Source organism: Phoenix dactylifera, chromosome 10, assembly GCF_051530095.1.
Source record: "Phoenix dactylifera cultivar Ajwa chromosome 10, Ajwa_hap1_PhDact_Kaust_v1.1, whole genome shotgun sequence".
NCBI classification, from domain to species: domain Eukaryota; kingdom Viridiplantae; phylum Streptophyta; class Magnoliopsida; order Arecales; family Arecaceae; genus Phoenix; species Phoenix dactylifera.
The window spans coordinates 17,647,430-17,671,384 of NC_143199.1; the positions used below are offsets into that span (position 1 = coordinate 17,647,430).

Below are 23,955 nucleotides of genomic sequence, written 5' to 3' on the forward strand. Positions count from 1 at the left end.
CCTGTTTTCAGCTTGTTTGTTCTATTTTCGAGCCAATTAAACCTCTTAACTCCCGAAGGTTCTTAAACAATCAATTCCACCTATTAGGCTTTGTGTTAGGACTAGGAAATCCCTAACACAACCTACAAACTTTTAGCTTTAAATAACAATTTAATCACCTAAAACACAAAGAAATCCCATCGCTTCATTCTGCAGAATTTCAGACTGCTTTCAACAACTTCGGAAGCATAGTTCAAATCTTTTTTCATACCTAAAAATTCATCTAAAATAACTAAAATCTTCCTTTATCACCCTCCTACGTGGGACTACAATTAGAATCACTAAAAAGTTTGGAAAACTCACCTAAAATTCGCTGGGAAGCCTGGGTGCACCAGAATTTCTGTATTTCTGTTCTGCAGCCCAACAGCAAGTTGCTCTTCCTCTTTTCTTTAAACCTTCTTCCACAAATTCTTTGGATTCCCCAAGTAGCTCTCTCTCTTCCCTAGCTTCCTCTCTCCCTCCCTGGAGCTTTTCCTGGCCTGATTTGGGCTGGCACCTACAACCAACAACTAAACTTCTCCTAACGGTTGAACAGCAGCAGCATAAGTTGCTGCCTGCTGAAAACACGCTAGACACCCCCCCCCTTCTTGACACGTTAGCTTCCCAGATACCTAACGAGTCAAAAGAGTGGTTCCCAGGGGTTTTAAAAACTAGGTTTCAGGCCACGTCATGCTTCCTACTTTTTACTGAAATTTTGGACAAATCTAGGTCTACAGTTTTCTGTAATGACAGGCTTCCGAGGGACTCAACTAACTTGTTTTGTTCCAGGCTGTAGGCTAATCCGTTTGAGCTGAAATTTCAAGAGTAAATCCCTCACTCAATGCAGATTATGTGTTTAAAATTTTACTTAGATTCATGGACTATATCCAGAGTTATTGCACTCTCAATCCGTGGAACCGTAAAATTTTCTGTAACAGCTGAAATTCCGACCTTTTTGAATTGATTTTGAATCAAACTTCCTGGGAAATTCCAATCCAATTTGCATCACAAAATTTTTGATATTCCCTCACCTTTCATGTGCATTCGGATTCTTATAATAAACTAGGTTAAAATCATGAAAATGCTTAATAACTAGTAAAAATTACTTAAGCTACCCTAACCCTGTTTCAGAGTGTTACATTTCTCCCCTACAAAAAAAAAATTTCGTCCTCGAAATTTAGTTACCTGAAATCTGGAATATATATGAATATTTTTTTCTCATTTGATCTTCTCTTTCCCAAGTAGCCTCTTCTGCATTTTGATTCTGCCAGAGCACTTTAACTAGGGGTATAACTCTATTGGGCAACTGTTTCACTTCTCTACTCAGAATCTGCACTGGCTTCTCTGGATAAGATAAATCTCTTTTTAATTCAACTGGTTCAGACCACAAAATATGAGAGGGATCTGAAGTATATTTTCTCAACATTGAAATGTGAAACACATTATGTATCTGGGAGAGTTCTGGTTGTAGTTCCAAGCGATACGCTACTGGCCCAATACATTCTATTATTTCATATGGCCCGGATAACCTTGGGTTTAATTTTCCTTTCTTTCCAAACCTCAGTATACCCTTCCAAGGGGAAACTTTGAGAAAAACTTTATCTCCTACACTAAAATATACATCTTTCCGTTTTGGATCTGCATAACTTTTCTGTCTATCCTGGGCTACCTTCAATCTTTCTTTACTCAATTTTATCTGATCTGAGGTGATCTGTACTATTTCTGGGCCCAACAATTTCCTTTCTCCCTCTTCATCCCAACATACTGGAGTTCTGCATTTTCTACCATAAAGGGCCTCATAAGGTGCCATGCCTATACTGGAATGATAACTGTTGTTGTATGCAAACTCCATTAATGGTAGGTATTCATCCCAACTACCTAAAAATTCTATCACACATGCCTGTAGCATATCTTCTAAAGTTTGAATAGTTCTTTCAGACTGTCCATCAGACTGCGGATGAAATGCAGTACTAAAATTCAACCTGGTGCCCAAGGCTCTTTGTAAACTTGGCCAAAATCGTGAAGTAAATCTAGGATCTCTATCTGACACAATTAAAATAGAAACCCCATGTCTACAAATGATTTCATCCACATACAGCTTTGCTAATCTATCCAATGCAAATGCTATCTTGATAGGCAGGAAATGAGCTGATTTAGTTAGTCTATCAACTATCACCCAAATTGCATCATTACCTTTACTTGTTTTTGGAAAACCCAAAACAAAATCCATTGTAATATGTTCCCACTTCCATTCTGTGATAGGTAGTGGCTGCAGTTTTCCAGCTGGACTTTGATGTTCTGCTTTAATCTGTTGGCATACTAGGCATTTAGATGCATATTCAGCTATTTCTCTTTTCATACCATTCCACCAATAACTTTGCTTAATGGTTCGGTACATCTTAGTACTTCCTAGATGCATAGCATAAGCCGAACTATGAGCTTCCTCCATTATTTGTTTTCTAAGATTACCGATCCCTGGAACACAAACATGGTTCCCATTCATCAAAATACCATTTTCTTTGATTATAAAATCTGTTCGAGATCCATTCTGAACAGCCTCAAAAATTTTTACCAATTGTGAATCCTGAGTCTGAGCTGTATGTATTTCATTCACCAATGTAGGTCTAACCTGAAAACTAGCCAATAAGGCTTTAGAATCTCCCACTGATAACTCAGCACCCAACATCCTCAATTCTGTCAATAATGGCAAATACACCGTCTTAATATGAGACAAGGTGGCTGTAGACTTCCGGCTTAATGCATCTGCCACTACATTAGCCTTTCCAGAATGATACTCAATTGTGCAATCATAGTCTTTAATAAGTTCTACCCGTCTTCGCTGTCTCAAATTTAGCTCTTTCTGGGTTAGCATATACTTTAAACTTCTGTGATCTGTGAATATCTGACATTTTTCCCCATACAAATAGTGTCACCACACTTTGAGAGCAAATACCACTGCAGCAAGTTCCAAATCATGTGTAGGGTAATTCAATTCATGGGGTCTAAGTTGTCGAAAAATATATGCAATTACCTTTCCTTGTTGCATCAACACACACCCCAACCCTTTGCGGGAAGCATCACTATAAACCACATAACCTCCTTCACTAGAAGGCAGGGCAAGCACAGGAGCAGTGGTCAGCCTACTCTTTAATTCATCCATGCTTTTCTGACATTCAGCAGTCCATTCAAATTTTATATTCTTTCTAAGCAGTTTGGTCATTGGGGAGGCAATGATTGAAAAGTTCTCAATAAATCTTCGATAGTAACCGGCTAAACCCATAAAACTTCTTACCTCTGTCTGACTAGTGGGTGATTCCCAGTTCACAATAGCATCCACTTTCTGTGGATCCACCAATACACCCTCTGCTGAAATCACATGACCAAGGAACCCCACTTTATCCAGCCAAAACTCACTTTTACTCAACTTAGCATACAGCCGTTCTCTCGAAGCACCTACAACACAGTCCTCAAATGTTCTCTGTGTTCTACTTCATCTTGGGAGTATACTAATATGTCATCAATAAACACAATCACAAATTTATCCAAGTATTGCTGAAATACTTGATTCATCAAACTCATAAAAGCCGCTGGAGCATTTGTTAGACCAAACGGCATCACTAGAAATTCATAGTGACCATACCAGGTCCTAAAAGCTGTCTTTGATACATCCTCGTTTTTGATCTTAAGCTGATGATATCCTGATCTGAGATCTATCTTTGAAAATACTCTAGCTCTTTGGAGCTGATCAAACAAATCATCTATATGAGGCAATGGATAATTATTTCGGATGGTTACTTTATTAATCTATCTATAATCAATACACAACCTCATAGTACCATCTTTCTTTTTAACAAACAACACCGGGGGGCCCCCAAGGTGAAATACTTGGTTTAATAAAACCCTTATCAAGCAATTCTTGCAACTGAGTCTTAAGCTCCCTTAATTCAACTGGAGCCATTCTATAAGGTGCCCTGGATATAGGTCTGGTATCTGGAATCAGATCAATACCAAACTCTACTGCCCTATCTGGTGGCAACCCCGGAAGTTCTTCTGGAAAAACGTCTGGGTACTCACAGACCACTGGAATATCTGCTAAGTTCAGCTTACTAGTCTTTGTATTCACCACACAGGCTAGATATGCATCATACCCTTTTCTAAGGGAAATATTTGCCACTAAAGCTGAAATAATACATGAGGGAAGCACTCGGCGTTCACCTGAAAAATATATCTCCCTGCCATCTAACATGTGAAAGTTTACTTCCTTCCTAAAACAATCTACTTTGGCTCGATGTGCAGCTAACCAATCCATACCCAAAATAGCATCAAAATCATGCATATCTAAAGGTATCAAGTTTGCTACCAACTCATGTTCACCTACCCGTACTGAACAATTTTGGTACACATGCTCTACTTTAAATGGCTCCCCCACTGGTATAGACACCATCAAACTACAGTCTAATAGACTCAAATTTTTATCAGTATGCATAGCAAACGCTGGTGACAGATATGAATGTGTAGACCCGGGGTCAATCAATATGTATGCATCATGATCAAATATAGATAATGTACCTGTCACCCCATCAAGAGTAGCCTGAGCCTCTTGTCTTGTCATGGCAAATACTCTGGCCTCAGCTCTTCATCGGCCCTGCACAGTGTTCTGCCTGCTCATATTAGTCTCCACTCTATTTGTTGGTGTACTAGCATTATAATTACTGCCCTTCACTGGAAGTTCTTGTGAGATAAAAGATCTTGGTGGAGGACCACTGTCCTGAACATTCCTAGGGCAATCTCTTTTCCGATGGCCCATTTGGCCACACCGGAAACATCCCTGGAACCCCTCTCTACACATTCCACGGTATAACTTTCCACAAGTCCTACACCGAGGAATCTGACTAACTGAGGTAGTTACTGGGCTAACTCCCCTGTTCAAGCTACCTTGATTCTCCCTTCTTCCAGTAACTCTACTTTCTGCTGGCTGTGGTACAGCTCTTTGTTCTGGTCTCCTAGGTACAAGACTAGTAAAAGCAAATGAATCTCTACTTAACTCTCCTGGCATCCTAAAATTTTGATTAGGCTGCCCAACCACAAAAGTCTTCCTTGGTGGCTGATGACTCCCTCCACCTAAGGAGAAACTTTGTGCACTCCTCTTGAACCTCTCCTGCCTCCGCCCATAAAACTCCCTTTCAATATCTTCTGCTCGGATAGCCCCTTCTATCAATTCTGAGAAATTATTATAGCCATGCATTCTTGTTTTGGCCCTCATATCAAGCCTCAATCCATCTTGAAATAATCTACACTTTTCTTTTTCTTCTGCTATAAAAGCTGGAGCAAACTGAGACAATTCACTAAACCTTGCTTCATAATCAGCTACCGTCATATTCTCTTGAGTCAAATTCAGAAATTCCCTTCTTTTCTAGTCTCGATACACAGTGGAGTAATACTGCTGATAAAATTCTCTACTGAAATCAGTCCAAGAAATTACAGATTCCTGCGACTGCCTTTCAACATATGACCACCAATTTCGGGCCCGGCCCTCTAACAGAAAGGTGGCAACACTCAACTTCTGCTCATCAGTACTTTTCATTAATGTGAACACCCTTTCCAACTTTTGAAACCAATTTTCTGCTTGTATTGGGTTTGTAGTACCCTGAAATTCTGTTGCCCCTAACTTTATAGCCCTCTCATAACTCTTTTCTACCTCAGCACCACTAGGCTGAAAATTAGGAGTAGATGCTACAGCAACTATGATAGCTTGAGTAAGTGTTGGGTTGTGGAGCCTGATCCATTTCCTTTTTTTTCTAGACCCCTATGTGCACTATGGTGGTGGAGGATCAAGGGAAGACAAGCCGGAAAGAGTTCGAGAAGATTCAGAGTTGAATCAGCAAAGAAAAAATCTTCAGCAAGGTCCGGAGTCGACTCCAGCAGACTTGGAGTCGACTCTGGCACGCAGGTAGACTTGGCACAGCTTTTGGAGTCGACTCTAGCAGACTTGGAGTCGACTCCCCAGTGTTGGAGTCGACTCGAGAACTCCAGGAGTCAACTCCCACAGGCAGACAGAGAGGCATTTTCTGTGGACTGTTGCCGAGTCGACTCGCAGAATTGTGGGAGTCGACTCGAGCACGATTTTCACGCGAGGCTGAGTTATGAACCGGATCCAAGCCAAGGTTTTTTGAGCCCTAATCAAAGTAAGAGATTGGGAGGTATATATAGACTTTTTGAGGGACACGAGAGGTATGTTGCAACCTAGAGAAACCCTAGAACTCATCAACGAGAGGTTCCAAAAGTAGATCCTTTGTGTGCATCAGGAAGACGACGTGTTGCTCGTCTTGAGAGAGATTGTTTGCTGTGAGAAAGAGAGTTTGTTCTCTTCTCTTGAATCTCTGTAACTTCCTTTGATCATATAGTGAAATATTGATCTGTGCGGCTGTGGACGTAGGAGCAAGAGACTCCGAACCACATAAACTTGAGTGTCTTGTGCGTTTGCTATTGTTTTTTGCCGTGTTCTTCTTTCTCCTACTATCTTTTATATTCCGCAATCGTAGGGTTGATCCTTAACAACTGGTATCAGAGCAATCTGGTTCGAAGGAAAAAGTGGGAGCAATGGCGGCTGAAGAAAGCAAGGTTAAGATTGACAGATTTGACGGCAAAGACTTTGGTTTCTGGAAGATGCAGATCGAAGATTATCTGTATCAGAAAAAACTTCATCTACCCCTTGAAGCTATGAAACCGACAGATATGTCACAGGCCGACTGGGATTTAATGGATCGTCAGGCTTTGGGAGTTGTTCGCTTGACGTTGGCTCGAAACGTTACGTTCAACGTTTTGGAAGAGAAGACAACAGCAGGTTTGCTGAAAGCACTGTCGAATATGTACGAAAAATCCTCGGCCTCCAATAAGGTGTACCTGATGCGCCGTTTATTCAATCTGAAGATGAGTGAAGGTTCCTCAGTTACGGATCACATCAATGAGTTCAATCTGATTACGAGCCAGTTGAGTTCGGTGGAAATCAGTTTTGAGGATGAAGTTCGTGCTTTAATTCTCCTATCCTCCTTGCCAGAAAGTTGGGGTGCAACGGTGACAGCTGTAAGCAGTTCCTGCGGCTCAAACAAACTGAAGTTTGAGGAGGTCCGAAATCTGATACTCAGTGAAGATATCAGAAGGAGGGAGTCTGGTGTGAAATCTAGTTCGATTCTGAACACATCTGAAGGTAGAGAAAGAACTGTGCAATGCAGTGAAAACCGTGGCAGATCGAAGTCTAAGAGGAGGAGCAAGTCTAGATCGAAAGGTGATGGCTGCTGGCATTGTGGCAAGATGGGCCACACGAGGAAGAATTGTTGGCTCAGAAAGAAGAATCCTAGCAAAGGGCAGAACGAGGAGTCCGCGAATGCAACCACAGATGAAGCCAACGATGCTTTGATTCTCAGCGTGGACAGTCCTATGGAATCGTGGATACTAGACTCTGGAGCTTCATTTCATTCTACCTCACAGGAGTATATGCTAAATTACACTACAAGAGACTTCGGAAAGGTTTATCTCGCTAATGATGAGCCTTTAGATATTGTGGGGAAAGGTGAAGTTCATATCAGGATGCTGAATCAGTCAGTGTGGAAACTGAAGAATGTGAGGCATGTCCCAGGCTTGAAGAGAAACTTGATTTTTGTTGGGCAGCTTGACAGCGAAGGGTATGTTACTACCTTCGTAGGTGGTTCATGGAAAATTACCAAAGGAGCTACGGTGATAGCACGTGGGAACAAGTTGGGGACACTCTACATGACCAACGACACCAAGGATACGGTGGCATTAGCAGAGACAGGTGCAGATAGTTCTCTTTGGCATCGCAGACTCGGACATATGAGTGAGAAAGGTATGAAGATAATGGTGAAGAAGAACAAGCTAGCAGATCTGAAAACTATTGATGTAGGTCTCTGTGAAAACTGTATATTTGGAAAGCAGAAAAGGGTCAGTTTCTCAAAGGGTGGAAGAACACCGAAGACAGAAAAGCTAGAGCTTGTACACACAGATGTGTGGGGGCCTTCACCGGTTGCATCTCTTGGAGGCTCACACTATTATGTCACGTTCTTCGATGACTCTACCAGAAAGGTTTGGATTTATTTCATGAAGCACAAATCAGAGGTATTTATCACCTTTAAGAAGTGGAAAAGTCTAGTAGATAATGAATCTGGTGCAAAGATAAAACGACTAAGGTCTGACAATGGCGGTGAGTATGACAGCAGTGAGTTCAAGGAATTCTGCGCAGTGAATGGAATCCGAATGGAGAAGACAATACCGAGCACACCACAGCAAAATGGGGTGGCTGAGCGAATGAACAGAACCCTGAACGAGAGAGCCAATAGTATGACGATCCATGCTGGTTTGCCCAAGATATTTTGGGCTGAGGCAGTCAACACCGCAGCGTATATGATAAACAGAGGCCCGCCAGTTTCCCTAGATTGCAAATTGCCTGAAGAAGAGTGGACTGGAAAATTAGTAAATTTGTCACACTTGAGGGTCTTTGGGTGTGTCTCATTTGTGCACATCAATGCAGAGAAAAGGGACAAGCTAGATGCAAAGTCCAAAAAATGTTTCTTCATTGGATACGGTACAGATGATTTTGGTTACAAGTTCTGGGATGCGCAGAACAAGAAAATCATCAGAAGCAAGGATGTGATATTCAATGAGCGAGTTCTCTATAAGGACAAGAATACTTCAGATCTTGAGAATGTAGGGGAGCAAAGCAAGGAAAAACAACAAGTTGAGTTGCAAGAGATTACAGAAGAAGACGTTGCCAAAAGAGCTCAGAGAAATCCTGAAAATTCAAAAACTGTTGCAACACAACCTCAACCAAGTATACCACAGCTGAGAAGATCTACAAGAATCTCGAGACAACCGGATAAATATTCATCCTCTTTACATTATCTGCTATTGACAGATGGAGGTGAACCCGAGTGTTATGAAGAAGCCATGGAAAGTGAAGACTCGATGAAGTGGGAGTTAGCCACGAAGGACGAGATGAAGTCCTTGGATAGAAATCAAACTTGGGAACTCAGTTCACTACCAGAAGGCAAGAAGGCTTTACAGAACAAGTGGATCTACAAAGTTAAAGAGGAACATGATGGCAGCAAAAGGTACAAAGCAAGGTTGGTTGTGAAAGGCTTCCAATAGAAGGAAGGTATCGACTACACTGAGATTTTCTCTTCGGTAGTCAAATATTCAACAATTAGAGTGATTCTGAGTATTGTGGCAGCAGAAAATCTATATTTGGAGCAGTTGAATGTTACGACTGCATTTCTCTATGGAGAGATTGATGAAGACATCTACATACAGCAACCTGTTGGCTTTGCAGTCCCTGGCAAGAAGAACCTTGTATGCAAGCTAAAGAGAAGTTTGTATGGTTTAAAACAGGCCCCGAGGTTGTGGTACAAAAAGTTCGATGCATTCATGATCAACAATGGTTTTGCAAAATGTCAAGAAGATCATTGCTGTTATCTTAAGGTACTTGATGGCAGTTTTATTATCTTACTCTTGTATGTTGACGATATGTTGATAGCCGGACCGAACCTACAAGAGATTGAAAGATGGAAGAAAGAACTATCAAGGGAGTTTGCAATGAAAGACATGGGTGCAGCAAAACAGATGCTTGGGCTGAGGATTGAAAGGGACAAGGTGGCTGGAACACTAAAGCTTTCTCAAGCTAACTATATTGATAAGGTGCTGAATAGATTCAATATGACAGATGCAGATCCTGTGAAGACACCTTTGACGAGCCACTTCAAACTTTCAAAAGAGCAATTACCCAAGGATGATGAGCTGAAGAATATGTCAAGGGTACCATATGCTTCAGCCGTAGGCAGCTTAATGTATGCTATGATATGCACGAGACCCGACATTACACATGCAGTGGGAGCTGTGAGCAGATACATGGCCAATCCGGGTAGACAACATTGGGAGGCTGTCAAGTGGATCCTAAGATATTTGAAAGGTACCAGAAATGTAGGCTTGTGTTATAGAAAAGGCAGTCAAACACTACAAGGTTTTGTGGATGCAGACCTAGGAGGTGATACTGACACTAGAAGAAGCACCACAGGATATGTTTATACCGTAGGCGGGACAGCAGTGAGCTGGTTCTCACAACTGCAAAAGATCGTTGCTCTTTCGACAACTGAGGCAGAATATGTTGCCATTACAGAAGCCAGCAAGGAGATGATTTGGCTGCAGAACCTTCTGAAAGAGTTGGGCAGAGAACAGAACTGTAGTGTACTATTCTGCGACAGTCAGAGTGCTATTCACTTAGCTAAGAACCCAATGTTTCATGCGAGAACGAAGCACATACAACTGAGATATCACTTCATCAGAAAGTTGCTAGAAGATGGCAGTTTGTTACTTGAGAAGATTCAAGGAGTAAAGAATTCAGCTGATATGTTGACTAAGACAGTCACTACAGAGAAATTGAGGTGATGCATGGCCTCAATTGGCCTCCAAAGATAGTTGAATGGAGATGCCGCACAGAGAATACAGATCAAGATATGGAAGTTTGTTTATTTTTAAGATAGATGCACGACTGGATGTATCAATCTCCAAGTGGGAGAGTTGTTGGGTTGTGGAGCCTGATCCATTCACTTTTTTTTCTAGACCCCTATGTGCACTATGGTGGTGGAGGATCAAGGAAAGACAAGCCGGAAAGAGTTTGAGAAGATTCAGAGTTGAATCAGCAAAGAAAAAATCTTCAGCAAGGTTCGGAGTCGACTCCAGCAGACTTGAAGTCGACTCTGGCACGCAGGTAGACTTGGCACAGCTTTTGGAGTCGACTCTAGCAGACTTGGAGTCGACTCCCCAGTGTTGGAGTCGACTCGAGAACTCCAGGAGTCGACTCCCACAGGCAGACAGAGAGGCATTTTCTGTGGACTGTTGCCGAGTCGACTCGCAAAATTGTGGGAGTCTACTCGAGCACGATTTTCACGCGAGGCTGAGTTATGAACCAGGTCTAAGCCATGGTTATTTGAGCCCTAATCAAAGTAAGAGATTGGGAGGTATATATAGACTTCTTGAGGGACACGAGAGGTATGTTGCAACCTAGAGAAACCCTAGAACTCATCAACGAGAGGTTCCAAAAGTAGATCCTTTGTGTGCATCAGGAAGACGACGTGTTGCTCGTCTTGAGAGAGATTGTTTGCTGTGAGAAAGAGATTTTGTTCTCTTCTCTTGAATCTCTGTAACTTCCTTTGATCATATAGTGAAATATTGATCTGTGCGGCTGTGGACGTAGGAGCAAGAGACTCCGAACCACATAAACTTGAGTGTCTTGTGCGTTTGCTATTGTTTTTTGCCGTGTTCTTCTTTCTCCTACTATCCTTTATATTCCGCAATCGTAGGGTTGATCCCTAACAGTAAGTACTCCAATCAAATCTGATAACCCAGAAATATGCGCCTGTGCTGGTACATTAGGTGGAGAATCATGCACATGCTCATGAACTGGTGATACCTCTGCCTCCATTCTTGGGGCAGAAGATGAAACACTAGGTGAAATCCTATCAGATTGGCCATCCCTATCAACTTTTCTTGGTCTACCCCGACCTCTACTTCTGACTGATGGTCGTTCTCCACCAGAACCTAATCTTGTCTGTACCATCTCCCTACATCACAAAAATGGAAATGATCAGACCGACTGAAAATAACTTTATTATGCATATGCCCATGCAATCTAATCCCTTTGCTCTGATACCAACCGCTGTGGGATCCCTTCCCACAGTAGGTTAGTCGAGTACAGTACCGAGCAGAGTTTCTATTAGCAGCTTGTGCCGCGGTTCACAAGTTACTATTAAAAACTTGTCAATTACTATACCAACCAACCAACCAATAAAAATTAACACATACTAAACCTGTCAGTTTAATTAATTTAACTCACTTTAATCATAACTAAAAGCAACCCAAGCTTTCATTTATAACTTAAAGTCTACTATACATAGCTCAAAATATAACAAACTTTACATCTGTCTCAATTTACTTTACATTCCACCCCACCTATATGCATAATACAAAGGTTTTTCCTTTCACTCAGAGGAGCATGGCCAACCTTCTATGACAAACTTCTAGGATGATGCTGATGCGGTACCTTTATAATGTTATGACTCTACCGATCTGCAAAAATTTACAGAAAAAGAAAGGGATGAGACCTAAGTCCCAGTAAGTGGATAATCTGTTAACCATGAGGAAATAAGAGGTTTCAGCTGTGATACTTATTTACATACATTAAATATAACGTGTTTATGCCACATATGAAACATTTGCATTTGATTTTAAAGCACTTAGATTTCAACTCCATAAGAAACCTGCTATTTGCCAATAGTACTACAACTAGCAGGAAATAAAGCTGTTGCTTTACAATAAAGCAATAATAAAATCGCCTTGCTCAAGTCTTTTTTTCTGGACCGTAGAGTCCACTTTCCTTCCCTGAGGAATTTGATACATAGAACATTCGCATAGGTTCTGAAATCATTATGCTTAAAAATAATACATTTGTTGCTCAGTCATATGTATACATAGCTTAAATATTGAAAATCATGGCTCCCGCGAGCCCTACTGCCGGTCACTCGCATGAGGCACCATTCTCATGAGTAGCCCGACAGTCCTAGGCGTGGGATCTAAGGGATGTGCCTCTTGATGAGAGGGCATATCATGATAGGAAAGTTATGGAGAGATAAGATGTAATCCTTATCTGATAAAAAGATAAGAATGTCTTATCCGTAACTAACCAAGGAAGCACCTCTTCATGCCATCATCATCAAGGAGAGAGAGTTATGTCATCATCCAATGATTTGATGATGATCCAAGGGCTCCAATCCAAGGTGCCTCATCATGATCCCATTATGTCTTCATCCAATGGATGATGAAGATCAAATGGTCATGATTAAAGGCCCTACCTAACCCAATCCAATTGGGTTCAAACCACCTCACCATTATGTCTTCATCCAACAGTAGATAAAGATCCAACGGTCTAAAATGAATGATTTATCAAATCTAATCCAATCAGACTCAAACCAAGCCAATTAGGTGCCAACTCTTGGCTAACTCATATTAGGATATGATCTAATCAAATTAGATCAATTAAGAATCAGATTTGAATTGAATTCGAATCATATTCGAATCAAAAGCTAAGGTTTGCAACACCTGCTAGGATATTTATCTTGCAAACATGATCTAATCCAATTAGACCCTTGATCAGTTTCCTTATGTGTGATCCATTGGGTTCCATACTTAGCCAGCAATAGGTGTGAGTGCGAGTTGACCCAACTTGATTAGAATTCTTCTAATCGATTTAAGTCCAAACTGCGCGAACCCGAACTTAACAATTAGAGTCCTTTCTAATTGGGGATCGAATTAAACTCTTTAATTTGATCAAACCTATAAGACAAGATTGACATCAAGCAACGTATCATGTCTACCCAAAAAATATGGAATTTGGTGGAAATACCAAAAATATCCTTCAATGGCAAGTTACCGTGCAATTTAATCCTTTAATTAAATTGCATCCCGAATATGTATATGAGTATGAATGTATGTCAAACTCAATTTCATATTCATATTTCTCTTAATCTTCTAATGATAATTCGAATCATGAAATATTAGAAACTCTTTCTAATTTTCATTTTGCTTTGATTAAAGACTCCCTGAATTATCATATGATTAGAATAAATGGGATGCGATCTTCTCTTACTAGAAGTGATTGATTCCTTGTTGACCTACTCATAATCTTCGTACACAATTTACCATATCCAGAAGACCCCGTACACAACTTAAAGATATGAATGAGTGTGAACCAAAATATGGGTTCATGTGCACAAGATACCATGGTGATCTCAGGTCAAAGGATCAGTTGCACAACTCCCACTAAGAGAATCATCTTTTGACATGTAAGTAAGACTTTATAAGATTTTTCTTTGTAGGTCAATTCAGTGAACTCATTCCTCTAATGAGCACCTACATCTTTGTATTAGTATCTCCATACAAGTGATTGTGAGATCAATCACCCTCTGCATCGAGCATACATAAGATCTGCCAGTCTTGCCGGTAAACATTGATTCCCGACTCAATGTACCAACGACTGAAAATATTTAAGATTAGGGTTTTAGGATTTTAGGTCTCACAAGTATGATCTCATCATAGCCCTAAAACCATTGCCCTAATCTAAAGGATTCATCACAAATATAATAAACAGCGTATGATGAAACATAATGTCTTTATTCATAATTAAATGTCATGTACATGATTTGGACAAATCAAAAGAAAATTCTTCGCAATACATATTGCGATTGGCTTGTAGGGCATCTATTCTTTCATATTCGGCATAGTTCCTTCTGCATTGGCCGGATGTGAACCTAAGCACCGCGGTCTGGTTTTTAATGACCGGACGTAAGACGGAAAAATTTGAAGACGTGGTTAAGTTCTTAAAGGCAAAGCCACGTGAATCGAAGACATAAAGGAATTAAAGGAGAAAAAAGTTTACTTCATTAACACTAAAAGGCGAAAAGCCAAGTACAAAAAGAATTGATCTCAAGGTCAGACAAAATACAAAAGGCCTCCCAGATCACCGACTTTACAAAGAAGAAAAAGAAAATGTACACTTAAGCCAAAGGCTTAACTGACCTGTTCCACCTCGGGTCAACTTCAGGAGAGGTTCTCGCTCTCAGCCTTGGTAGCGGGCGTCGTCGTGGCCTTGGCAGCAGCTTCAATGAGGTCTACCGCCCCAACAGTGGATCCATGCGTCTCCACTGACTCGTCCGCCTCGGCATTGTCGTCCAAGCACGGGCACAAGCCACTAAGGTCGACCCCGGGACATAGTTTCTGGGTTTGGTCCTGGCAATTGTCAAAACCCCAGACCAAGGTCCGCCGTACCGGTACCGGTCGGCGTACCGGTGGCGGCCCGGACCGGTACGAAACCGGTCCCGTACCGGTCCATACCGGTGGCGTACCAGTCCGTACCGGTCCGAACCGTGCCGAACCGGTCCCGTACCGGTTCCGTACCGGTTCTTCAACAATAAATTACCGGTACCGAATTTTACGCTGATCCGGTACCGGTCCCAGGCCGGACCGGTACGTACCGGCCCGTACCGGCCGGTACGGACCGGTATGGCAGACCATGCCCCAGACCATAGCGTTCGCCGCCGCCTTCGCCAACTCGTCCATATACTCTCCGGACTCGCGGAAGTTCTGGACGGCCATTGAAACTTGCTCCTTAGCAAGCCGGTCAAGCTCCCCAGCCTTATGCTCTAGAGCTTCAATTTTGCGCCCTTGATTGGCTAGCGCAGACCCACTATCATCCTCCATGAATTCGGGGTGAGCTGCGCTGGGACTAAGTAGTAAGTCGCCAGAAGCTCGTTCACGAACCCATGTAAGGGGAATCTCAGTCCCGCTTGGAGTGTATCCATGTACACCCCAATCCGACCCTCGGGAGGATCGTCGACGCGAGCCCCGGGACCAGAGAGTTCCAAAGTGAACCCTAAGGGAATGAAAAACTATCCCCTAACATGGGACAGTTCTTCCCCGACCATGCAAGAGCTAAGTCCATACGGGTCGGGGCTCCCATCAAGCTCCGCTTCCTCCGACGACGAAGAAACCCGAGCTTGAGATGGGCCCGCACCAAGCACTAGAGCCCTCGAGGGTGACCCCATTGCCTCGCCCACAGTAAAGGAAGAAAATGAAAAAAAAGGAAAGTCCCTCCGAGCAACCAACAAAGGGTAAAGACGCCTACCTAGGGGACTCACCAAAGAAAAAAGACAGAAAAAGAGCCGCCGAAAGGTCCGCCGGAAAACTCCGAATTACTCCGTGAACCTCCAGAAAGGTTCGGAAAGAAGGCGACGACAGATAAAGAAAGGAAGAAAAATAGGGATCCCAAAGATCTCCCTCTCAAGGCTTTATATAGCCTGCCTTAGCGGCTCCGATCTACTTCCCGACACGGTGGGACGATCAGATTTCGCCACGCGGCGACCCTCGAGACCGCCATAGCAAATCTTCCCCCAGGCTGTCATACTAAAGGCCGGTCATCATGGCAGATGCTTTTGAAAACTGAGCATTAATGAGGCCCTCGCGTTCCACCCGGCAACGCTTCGAAAGGAAGTGCGCACGCAAGGCATTAAAGGAACTCTAGCAACCTTTTCCACTTCAGCTGACGTGGCGACTTAATCTGCCCAAGCTCGCTTCACGCGATGCGACCAAAAGGGACCGGCCCTTAATATACATACCCGATTCGGTACACGCCTCTTTTTGCTTATCTAACTGAAGCGCTGGACGACTAGAAGTCTGACTACTTCCCTCGTCCGAACCACAAGGTAACTTGACCTCGAAAGCGGGGGGCAAATGATAGAAAAAAAAATGGATCATCCAGCCCACAACTAAAAGGCCGTCCAGTTTCGGCCCAGTAAACATCAACGACGATCGGTTGAATCTTCACCTCAGCCCAGGGCCATCTCGTCCTCGAGACCCCGCCGAAAGCTCCACCAACTCCGGACATTCGCCGACTCTCCTGACTAAGTTCGAGGTACCTCCAGACAATCGCCAACCCACCCCGACTAAGCTCGAGGCGCCAACCCCAGCGATACGCAGCATACGCTCTGATCCTCGAGCTCGGAGCGCTCTCCCGAGCACATCTCGTAATCCGGAAAGCCGAGCTACTCCTAGTATCCGCCAAGCCGACCTCATCAAACGCATAACGCGACTACTTAACGAGCTCGGCCTCGTCAATGACCACACCCATGTGCGGGCCTACCCTCACTTACGTGGCCGTACTCCCCACACTGCCGTGTCACGTCTCCATAACCGGCCAACAACAGTCAGATGGCACCTCGACTACTCCGACCATACCCTGCTGTGACTGTCAACGCCCTACCGTTCTCAAGAACGGGCTGTACCGCACATCACCAGCCAACCTGAGCTGCGCGCCATCCGGCTCAAAGTCATGCCCCCTCATGATGGGGACTGACAATACCTTCGTCATCTGGGCCACTCCACCGAGGCTATAAATAGCTCGGTCAGGTAATTTCAAAAGAACCTTTTGGCTGGACCAAATCTACCCACTCTAACTTGATCGTCGAGGGGCCCTCACTGGGAACACCGATGAGGCTTTGTACAGGTCCGCGGCCGTCGCGCATGAGGTGGCTCACGTCTTTTCCTTTCCAGCTTCGGCGGCTCCCTCAGCTCCACCGGCATGGTCATCCTCGGGCGAGATTTGAACCACAATAAACATGATACTATATTGATCAGTATTATTTTTCTTTATTAGCATAATTCTATATTGGTCAGTATTATTTTTCTTTGTTAGCATGATTTGTTTAGAGTGATTTTAGAAATCACATAGCAACTTGTATCAGCGAATATTATTATTTTTTATTTGCATCATCTTATATCAGTCTATATTACTTTTTTTGTATGGAATCTGTACATGAGTATATATAACTCTCGAGATGTATCGAATATGATGGAATTGAGAAATAAAATCATTTTTTTCTCTCTTCTCTTATTTTCTTTTCCTCTTCTTCTGCGTGTTGTCAATCCTTGACTTCCTCCACCACAGCTTGGTATCTGTTGGGGGAAAAATGGACCACCCCACAAATACAATTAAAGCACCCAAATCCGAGAGCAGGCCTGAGCTCATGCAGGCCGAGCTCATGCAGTCTGAGCCGAGCTCATGAGGCCGAGCTCATGAGGTCGAGCTCAGAAGACCGAGCTCATGAGGCCGAGCTCATGCAGACTGAGCTCAGAAGACCGAGCTCATGCAGTCCGAGCCGAGCTAATGCAGACCGAGCTCAGAAGACCGAGCTCATGCAGTCCGAGCCGAGCTCATCAGGCCGAGCTCAGAAGGCCGAGCTCATGCAGTCCGAGCCGAGCTCATCAGGCCGAGCTCAGAAGGCCGAGCTCATGCAGTCCGAGCCGAGCTCATGCAGTCCGAGCTCATGCAGTCTGAGCTCATGCAGTCCGAGCCGAGCTCATGCAGTCCGAGCCGAGCTCATGCAGTCGGAGCTCAAAAGACCGAACTCATGCAGGCCGAGCTCATGCAGTCCGAGCCGAGCTCATGCAGTCCGAGCTCAGAAGGCCGAGCTCATGCAGACCGAGCTCAGAAGGCTATCGAGCACAGAAGGCCGAGCTAACCTCAGAAGGCCGACCTCGTCGTCCACATGCTGCGGCCATGCCCTGCAGCAGCCTCACCGCACCATGCTTTACCTGCCGGTCACGCCACGACATATCAACCAGGGACCATACCCTGCTACGACTGTCAATACCTCACCATTCCCAAGAATGGACTGCACTGCGCGCCACAAGCAAGCTCTGGCTGCGCGCCATCTCCTCCCATGATGAAAACGGGCCATCCACGGCAACTCATTACTTCACATGCCCACGTCCAATCGTAAAGGTAACCCATTAATTCGTCTAGTCACATCACAGGTAACCCTGGCACTCCCCCTATAAAAGGAGAGCTTCTCTCTCTAAAAAGGGACTTCTTCCTCCCAAGGAAGGGCTTCGGACTTCTACATACAGTCCCTCTCCTTCTCCAAAATTAAGCCCCCCTCTGACTTAAGCATCGAAGGGTCGGCGCCGGAAACCCTGGCCACTGGTATTTTGCAGGTCTCCCGGAGGACGCCGCCCGCCGACGGACCGCCACCCGCCATTCTCGCACCGGAGCTCCTCCTTCTCAGCCGACGGCCGCCCCCGGGTCCAATTTCCAGCAACAATTCGCGCTAGAGGAAGGGCCCGAGTTGCAGCCATGAAACTAAGGAGCAGAGGAGCCTTTAATGCCTCTCGGCATCATGCTCTAAGTCCCGAACGCTCAGTCCAGAATTCACCACCAAGATCTTCGGTAGATCAAGTTCCACAAGTCCAACCCGAGCACTTCGACGCGCTAGTGCAGCAAGTCCAAGCGCTAGCCATTGCAGCCCAAAGCCTGCAACAAGTGGAGGCCCCTCCTGTGCCGCCTCCACGGGTTCATGTTAAGCAGAGGAAGAAACTTTCTCCCGAGCCATCTCGAATCAGGCATGGTTCCCACTGCAACGACGTATGTGGGGGCAACCAGTGAGAAGTAGTAGCCCAAGTCTCACGTCAACGAGTTGGAGGAAAAGAGAAATAAAAGCTGAGGTCTGGAGAAGGAGAGTTATGAAGCTTTAAAATGGGATTGTAAGCCTCTATGGCAAAGGGTACAGCCCCATTAAATCCCATTGTCCTTCCAAGTCTTCTGTCTTCCGGCAGCAAGTAAGAAACCAGCATGTACTCCCTCCTCACGGGTGTAAGTCCTCAGGACGGCGCCGGCGACATTGCTCTCCTTCAGAGCGTCGCCATCACCGAAGCCCCCGTCGAGCTCATGCAGGCCGAGCCGAGCTCAGAAGGCCGAGACCAGAAGGCTGCCGAGCTCATTCAGGCCGAGCTCATGCAGGCCGAGCCGAGCTCAGAAGGCCGAGCTCGTCATCCACATACTGCAGCCACGACCTGCAGCAGTCTCATCCAGGCCAAGTCGAGCTCAGAAGGCCGAGCTCAGAAGGCCGAGACCAGAAGGCCGAACACAGAATGCCGAGCTCAGGCTGCCGAGCTCAGAAGGCTGTCGAGCTAAGAAGACCGCCTAGCACAGAAGGCCGAGCTCAGAAGGCCGCCGAGCACAGAAGGCCGAGCTCAGAAGGCCGCCGAGCACAGAAGGCTGCCGAGCTCCGAAGCCCGAGCTCAGAAGCCCGAGCGCAAAACGCCTCCCCCAGAAAATCGAGCTTAGAAGGCCGGTGCTGAGCCAAGTCCTGAGAAACTTCGAAGCTCGAGAGCCATCAAAATATCTCCAAAAGGTATAGGACGCCACTTTGGCTTCTAATAATTTCACTATTTTATCTATTTCTAGGTCGGAGAATCCAAAAAACGACCTATGGGTATCTCTATCTCCAACGTCGCCCCGCTCCGAATAAGGGCGCACGATCGCCAACGAACGAAGTCCATCTCCTGTATGTGTCTCCAATGATGCCCCGACCAAGCTCGGGACGCCTATTCGACGCCCTTCGACGACATTCGATGCCATTCGATGCCCTTCGACGCCCTTCGACGCCATTCGACGCCCTTCGACGACATTCGACGACCTTCGACGCCCTTCGACGACATTCGACGACCTTCGACGCCCTTCGACGACATTCGACGACCTTCGACGCCCTTGGACGACATTCGACGCCATTCGACGACATTCGACGCCATTCGACGACATTCGACGATATTCGACGTCATTCGACGACATTCGACGCCATTCGACGCCCTTCAACGATATTCGACGCCATTCGACGACATTCGACGCCATGCGACACCACTTCGACGACATCCGACGCCATGTCAACGCCGTTTGACGCCATGTCAACGCCGTTCGACGCCCTTCAATGCCTCCTATGACAACACGCCCCGATCTGAGTGGGGGCACCCTGCTGAGTCGACCACTAACCAAAGAAGGCCGCTGAGTCGACCTGAAGCACTTAGCTCCAACTACATGAGAGGTACACCCTACTTGGTACGTACATCTCCATAGACATTTTGCTATATTACAGGATGATCGATGACTGGACTACTTCCTTCGCTCGAGCCAAAAAGCAGCTCGAACTTGGAAGTCAGGGGATAGTGTTGGGAAAAAAATGGACCACCCCACAAATACAATTAAAGCACCCAAATCCGACAGCAGGCCTGAGCTCATGCAGGCCGAGCAGGGCCGGCCCGAGCGCCTCAGTAGCCTAAGGCCTCGGGCCAATGGAAGGCCTCCAGGAGCAGAAGCTGGCTACGAGTCTTCTCCCTTGATGGAAGGGAGGTGGAGGGTTTCCTAGCCTGCAGAGGGGCAATTGGGGAAGTTGGGGACAGTAGTTTTGTTTTGGGTGGAGAGAGAGAGAGAGAGGAGGGATTTGGTTGGCTTGATACACGCCTGAAGCCACTCTTATCTTTCATCCCTTCTCTTTTTTGGTTTTGGTCTTGGTTTTCCTTCCCTCACAAGTCATTACTCCTGATCCAGCTGGGCCATCAGAAAGAAAGATAGGGGGATTGGAGATGGACTTCTTGGAGGGTGGAGATTCTTTTAATTTTCTCCTCTCGGTTTCTTCTCCCCTCTTGGGTGGTAGAGAGAGAAAAGGAGGGAGGAGGTTGAATGGCTGCTATGCCGTGATGTTGCAGTTGCAGCTTCGGTGCTCACTTGAAGGGGGAGATGGTCTTTAGCAAAAGAAAAGGAGGGTAGAGAAAGAGAGGGAGGGAGGGGGGGTTGAATGGCTGATGTGCCGTGATGTTGCAGTGGCTGCTTGGGTACTCACTTGAAGGGAAGATGGTGGGATGGGACTTTTATTAATTAGATGGAGTGAATTTCCCATAATGACCCTACTTTCTCTTATAGAGAGGTCCCTTTCTGGACAAATTCTTTGACCGTGAAGCGCCATGGGATGACCTTTTCCTATTCTGCTCTTGCTTCACATGGTAAACAGTATTGCCAAGAACAGTTTCATGGGCCCTTTTTTTAAGTATTTTTTTTAATATTTTCATTCAAGAATTATATTAAATTGAAGAGCCTTTTTGTCTACCTTTATTAGATTCATGCATCTTTGTTGAAATAGTGTACTTGACCGCAATCTATTTCCATAATATTTTTTTAAGTATTTTATATTTATTAAAAAATTTATTATTAAAAAAAAAGCCCCATTTATTGAATTCGCCTTAGGCCCCCAGATGTATTGGGCCGCCCCTGAGGCCGAGCTCATGCAGTCCGAGCCGAGCTCATGAGGCCGAGCTCCGAAGACCGAGCTCATGAAGCCGAGCTTATGAGGCCGAGTTCAAAAGACCGAGCTCCGAAGACCGAGCTCATGCAGACCGAGCTCATACAATCCGAGCCGAGCTCATGAGGCCGAGCTCGTGCAGACCGAGCTCATGCAGTCCGAGCCGAGCTTAGAAGACCGAGCTCATGCAGGCCGAGCTCAGAAGGCCGAGCTCATGCAGTCCGAGCCAAGCTCATGCAGTCCGAGCTCAGAAGACCGAGCTCATGCAGTCCGAGCCGAGCTCATGCAGTCCGAGCTTAGAAGACCGAGCTCATGCAGGCCGAGCTCATGCAATCCGAGCCGAGCTCATGCAGTCCGAGCTCAGAAGACCGAGCTCACGTAGGCCGAGCTCATGTAGACCGAGCTCAGAAGGCTGCCGAGCACAGAAGGCCGAGCTGACCTCAGAAGGCCGACCTCGTCGTCCACATGCTGCGGCCATGCCCTGCAGCAGTCTCACCGCACCATGCTTTACCTGCCGGTCATGCCACTACATATCAACCAGGAACCATACCCTGCTACGATTGTCAACGCCTCACCATTTCCAAGAATGGACTGCACTGCGCGCCACAAGCAAGCTCTGGCTACGCGCCATCTCCCCCATGATGGAAACGGGCCATCCACGGCAACTCATTATTTCACATGCCCACGTCCAATCGTGACGGTAACCCATTAATTCGCCCAGTCATATCACAGGTAACCCTGACACTCCTCCCATAAAAGGGGAGCTTCTTCCTCTAAAAATGGGCTTCTTCCTCCCAAGGGAGGACTTCGGACTTCTACATACAGTCCCTCTCCTTCTCCAAAATTAAGCCCCCCTCTGACTTAAGCATCGGAGGGCCGGCGCCGGAAACCCCGGCCACCGGCATTTTGCAGGCCTCCCGGAGGACGCCGCCCGCCGACGGACCGCCACCCGCCATTCTCGCGCCGAAGTTCCTCCTTCTCAGCCGACGGCCGCCCCCGGGTCCAATTTCCAGCAACAGTATCTATTCCTGCAACACACCCCCCCCCCCCCCCCCCCCCCCACCCCAACACACAAAAGGATTTAACACAACATATATCTGTCACCCATTGACAACATAAATCATGGTCTCATGTTAACTCTTAAAAGGACCGCCCATTTAACACAGCTTGCAAGCAGATGGGAGTTAAGCAAGGTGTTATTCTGTTATTTCGAGGACTTTGAAAAAAAATGTGGCATTGCAGATCTCCAATTTAGAGACACTGCATCCTATTATTAGCAAATTCTCCATTATTCTACTTCGAAAAAACACCAGAAGACATAATTCAGCACAACCAAATCAGAAAACCCAGAAAACCGGATGATAGAAGTGGTTCAATTCCCAGATTTAAACTCTTTATCCATCAAACAAGTCCCAACAGGAGTAGGAAAAGCCACCGAAGTTCCTTGCGCTTGAAAAAAAAAAAAGAAGCATACGAGCAAAGGAAAAGTAGAAACACCACCACCTGTTAACCACGAAAACGCCCAGGAGGAAGCAAGAGAGACAGAGAACAGAAACCCATGTCGTGGAGACTCCGCCCGCCACCTTCTGGTGCTTGGTTCCCGGCAACGTGCCCATCTCTCCTCCCCTTTCGAAAGCTCCCCACCCTCTCTCAGCAGAGCCTTCGACTCATCGCTTCAGCAGCAAGCGGCAGGAGAAACCCCTCGATCGCAGCTACGAGAAGAGAAGGAAATGCTCTGAGCTTGCTTAGAGGGGCTTTTCCCAAAAGCCCAACACCATTGCAGTGGGGAAGATGGAGCTCGATATCGGACTGCCTATTATTATTATTATATACTAATTGTAAATTGGTGTTTGTACATCCATTAAGCGGGCTTTTGTCAGAGTTGGCAGGAGCACATTTTGGTATACTATTGAAAGGGCTAGTGCGGTCGCCTCCTCATGTTATTTCCACCCCTACCCTCTATCACTGACGTGCCCGTACATTTTACTGGTTCAAATTTTAAAAATTGTGTTCTTCTGGGACTCTGGGCCTCCGTGCTCTTTACTCTGCTGCGGCACTCGTTACTTGCCATGTGGTCCTCACCAATAATTTTTTAGCTCGTTTCAGGAGTCTATTCTGAATATTTTAACTTAAACACAATCTCCACCGGCAAAATGGTTGCTTCAAAGAGAGGAGAAGGTCGCCTTTGGTT

At 45.5% G+C, this 23,955-nt stretch overlaps 1 protein-coding gene across 11 annotated transcripts in view; it reads right to left on the bottom strand.

Annotated features, from left to right (window-relative positions):
* The window catches only part of LOC103697780 (beta-1,6-galactosyltransferase GALT31A), an 87,571-nt gene extending 63,833 nt beyond the window's left edge, over positions 1-23,738 (bottom strand). For 3 of the 11 annotated variants that reach the window (XR_015969284.2, XR_005507258.3, XR_015969280.2), the window contains exon 1: positions 343-15,159. Coding sequence is in view for 4 of the 11 variants with exons in the window: in XM_039116818.3 (XP_038972746.1) it covers positions 23,268-23,380 (113 nt within the window). In the remaining 7 variants the exon portion in view is untranslated. Of the gene's footprint in view, positions 1-342; positions 15,160-23,267 lie in introns of those variants that run through there. The other 8 variants (XR_015969282.2, XR_015969281.2, XR_015969283.2 and 5 more) reach the window with 8 other exon arrangements.
* Positions 23,739-23,955: the final 217 nt, after the last annotated feature.